We start from the raw sequence: 3,410 nt of genomic DNA, 5'->3' as shown, positions 1-3,410 counted from the left end.
GAGAGAGAGAGAGAGAGAGAGAGAGAGAGAGAGAGAGAGAGAGAGAGCTTAATGGTCTCCTAAATGGAGAGTGCGGCGTGTAGCGCTCTCCATTCCTCGGCCTCTCTCTCTCCCCTCTTCTTTGTCTCTCGCACACTCTCCCCTCATTTAACCAGAAGGTCATTAATCTTCAGGCTCGCCACACAGCCGGACGTAGAGCTTCCAGCGGCGCGGGTTATTACGGAGAGCTACAGTCTCCTTCTCTTAAGACGCATCAAAGGAAGATGGAGATAGATCAAGGGACCGGAGTGTGTGTGAGCCTTTTGAAGCTCAGAGAGGAGATTATCAGTCATCTTGGATTGAAAGCCTGAGCATTAGACGGAAATGTCAGCCAGCGTGCGCGGAACATGCGCGCACACCTAAAAAAACAAACAAAAATACATACACAATATTTTCACCTGTGCGTGCCAAAGAACATGAACAAGTACAGCTCAGTTTTCCTCTGCTGTGCCCTCGTCTCCCTTTACAATGAGTCCACAATGAGTCACCACATCTCTACTGGGTAACTGGCCCAGTAGACTGGCTTTTTTAATTGCATGATGACTAAAAATCCCCCTAACAGCCCCCCCCCCCCCCCCCCCCCCCCCCCCCCCCCCTCCATCTTTTACACACAAGTAATGAACACTAGAAGAGTTAGCAGCCATGTCAGGAGTTAAGTTTGTTCTCTTCGATCACACCGGTAAAGTATAACACCAGTGACTTCAACGTTTTAGACGTTTATTCAGTCACGTGTTTGTGTGCGCAGTATTTTACACGTGACGCCGACATTTAAACCAGCTAAAGTGAGCATTTCCACAATAAAAACAAGGTCATGTAACAGACTATTCGTGCAGGACAGAGTGATGTAAACTACATGTTGACGCCAGTATTCACGTTTAATGACCCAGTAACTGTACACAGATAATAGCGTTGTCACTCTCAGAGATGTACCAAGAAGTACACAAAGAGGCCGACACGTTGAACAAAACACACACACACACACACACACACCAGCCCTGTGATGGCGTTCACTGTGTTTGAGTCTGTGTTGCACTTCTTTGCTGTCCTGTGTTGACTTGTGTCCTGAGTGTCCGTGTCTCTGACCGCCTGCTCCTCCGTCCCCCGTCCCCCCTCCAGGTGAATAACGCCACCGCCAGGGTGATGACCAACAAGAAAATGGTCAGCCCCTACCCTAACGGAGAGGCTCTCAGCACGCTGCCTTACGGTAACGACCGCACAGACACACACACGCGCACCGCCTCATCATCCGAGATAGCGTAGGTACTCGCGGGGGGGGGGGGGGCAGATGTAAAATGCAGCCGCAGCGTTCCCTCCCCGCAGGCTCCGCTAGCAGAGTCAGACCTCGTTATGTAAGGCCGGCTGCAACCAACAACCATGCCGTTTATTTTAGTTGCCACCCACCAGCCGTGATGTGAGCTGAGAGAAAGAGGTGTCGTTAGCTTAACCCCAGTCCGCCCCTTTTTTTTTTGCATTTTGGCAGAATACTAAACGTGTAATAGATGGTTTATAACACACCACAATGTAGTTGCATGCAGCTATAAGCACATGTAGTATGTAGTATTTGTTGCAATAATAACTTCTCCTATGAAGACATGTTATATATAATGTTACCATATTGCTTACAGCTACATCATAGTGTGTTATAGATGCAAAATAAAAGTGGGGGGGGGTTACAATAAAGTCTTGCCAGCGGCGACCCGCTCTCTCTGCCCAGGTCGTCCATCATCCCGACTATTCCTCCGCCGTGGCCCCTCTCTTTAGCACCCTCTGTTTGCCAGGCAGCATAAAGCCACGTGCCTTTCTTTTGTCGTTTCTTATTTGTGTATACAATCACCATGTAAGTGCAGCGGGCTTACGCTGCAGGATTGAATGCGCTTCGTGATCTGCCGCATATTAATCAAGTGCCCCTTCCTCTGTTGTGTGACCAGCAGCGGGGTGGAAATTGAGTCCCATGATGGGGGCCATGTACGGACCTGAGATCTACGCAGGTAAGGCCACTCTACTGTCTCCCTCAGCCACATTTTATAACCTCTCCATGGCCTACTTTGCACTTTAATCACTCTCCAACCTTTCATTTATATTAACGCACCACCTAGCTTTTCTCCTCACTTTTATCGATAGCAAGCCCTCAAGGCTGCAGTGGGACTGTTCCCCTTCAACTCTTTCCTTCCTCCTTAATTCATCCTGATTTCCTCCATTCACATTGTCCTTTTTTTTTCCCGCCCTGCGTCGTTACCTTTCCTCCCTAGATCGCCTGCTGACTCTCCTTTCTCGTCCTTCAGTCCCAGGGTTCCCATACCCCTCAGCAGCAGCGGCGGCAGCAGCCACCACAGCGGCGGCGTTCCGCGGCGCCCACCTCCGGGGCCGCGGCCGGCCCGTCTACAGCGCGGTGCGCGCTGCCGTGCCTCAGCCCGCCATCCCCACCTACCCTGGGTAAGAGTAGATGCGCTGCTTATGAGCCGCAGCCGCTGGCTTCGCACGCTTTGAAGCCGTGGCCGGCCCAGATCTGCGGTGTGCGTTTTACGCGACGCAATTTTAGAAAAACGAGTCGAGATCGAGTGTTTTGTTCAGGAGCACCTCATGAATACCAATTTTCAGAATCATTTTTTGCGGATCCTATTTGAGCAGCTTAACACGCGCTCACACATTATTCACTCTTCACTCTCTTCAGCGGTCCAACTGGCACATTGTCAGTCACTTCTCAGGCCATTCAGCAGCGAGTTGATGGTTCATTTGAATAAACTCCCAGATACCCCATCAGCAGATTAGCATAGGCACACACCAAACCACGCTCAGTCATTACACAGAAGCAGTCAGATTTGCTACCAATTATTCAAAAGTACCGTGAGACGTTTTTTTTGTTCATTTTTTTTTTGTCCCCTCAGTGTGCGCACTGTGCATGTCGATGCTGTGCTGTGATGATTGGCTAATGGGGTTGCAACTGCTACGATATTCAGATCAAAGCGGAGTTGATTGGTTAATGGCCTCGTGGCTGCTCACTGTGATGATAATCAAATGAAGCTAAACAACATAAAATTGGGAGGGAGGGAGGGGTGCTGCAGGAAATACCCTCTCCATATCTGCTCCACTGAAAACTGCCATAAAACGATCCATCGGCGGCCCCTTTACTACCTTCGTTTTCTGGAAGCCGGGGAACAACAGCGCTTAATGGTCTCATTTCAGTTCAATGAGCTCAGCGTATGAGCCCCACGAGCTCGTCCTCTCGTGCTTCTGGGTTCAGTTATGGAGCTCAAATGGAAGTTGTATTTCCTCTGCATGCTGCATGGGTGTGAAATAACTACTTTTCTCTCTCTCTCTCTCTCCCTCTCTCTCTCTCTCTCTCTCTCTCTCTCTCTCTCTCTCTCTCTCTC

General features: G+C 49.9%; 1 protein-coding gene across 4 annotated transcripts; it reads left to right on the top strand.

Moving 5' to 3' along the window:
• The first annotated feature begins 637 nt into the window (after nt 1-637).
• On the top strand, nt 638-3,351 carry LOC116379931 (RNA binding protein fox-1 homolog 2-like). 4 transcript variants are annotated; one of them, XM_031841894.1, is made up of 3 exons: nt 638-1,243; nt 1,971-2,027; nt 2,322-3,351. In XM_031841894.1, exons 1-3 carry the CDS (start codon nt 1,180-1,182, stop codon nt 2,474-2,476), a joined length of 276 nt encoding a protein of 91 aa, XP_031697754.1. In that variant the 5' UTR covers nt 638-1,179; the 3' UTR covers nt 2,477-3,351. The 4 variants fall into 4 exon arrangements, with proteins under 4 accessions (XP_031697754.1, XP_031697752.1, XP_031697753.1 ...); XM_031841892.1 differs by having other exon boundaries at nt 2,289-3,351; XM_031841893.1 differs by having other exon boundaries at nt 1,968-2,027.
• Nucleotides 3,352-3,410: the final 59 nt, after the last annotated feature.

The sequence above is a fragment of the Anarrhichthys ocellatus genome, unplaced genomic scaffold (assembly GCF_004355925.1).
Source record: "Anarrhichthys ocellatus isolate YVR2014 unplaced genomic scaffold, GSC_Weel_1.0 scaffold5569, whole genome shotgun sequence".
Taxonomy (NCBI): domain Eukaryota; kingdom Metazoa; phylum Chordata; class Actinopteri; order Perciformes; family Anarhichadidae; genus Anarrhichthys; species Anarrhichthys ocellatus.
Note: the sequence above shows the minus strand (reverse complement) of the source record. Positions and strands in the feature narration are given on the sequence as shown.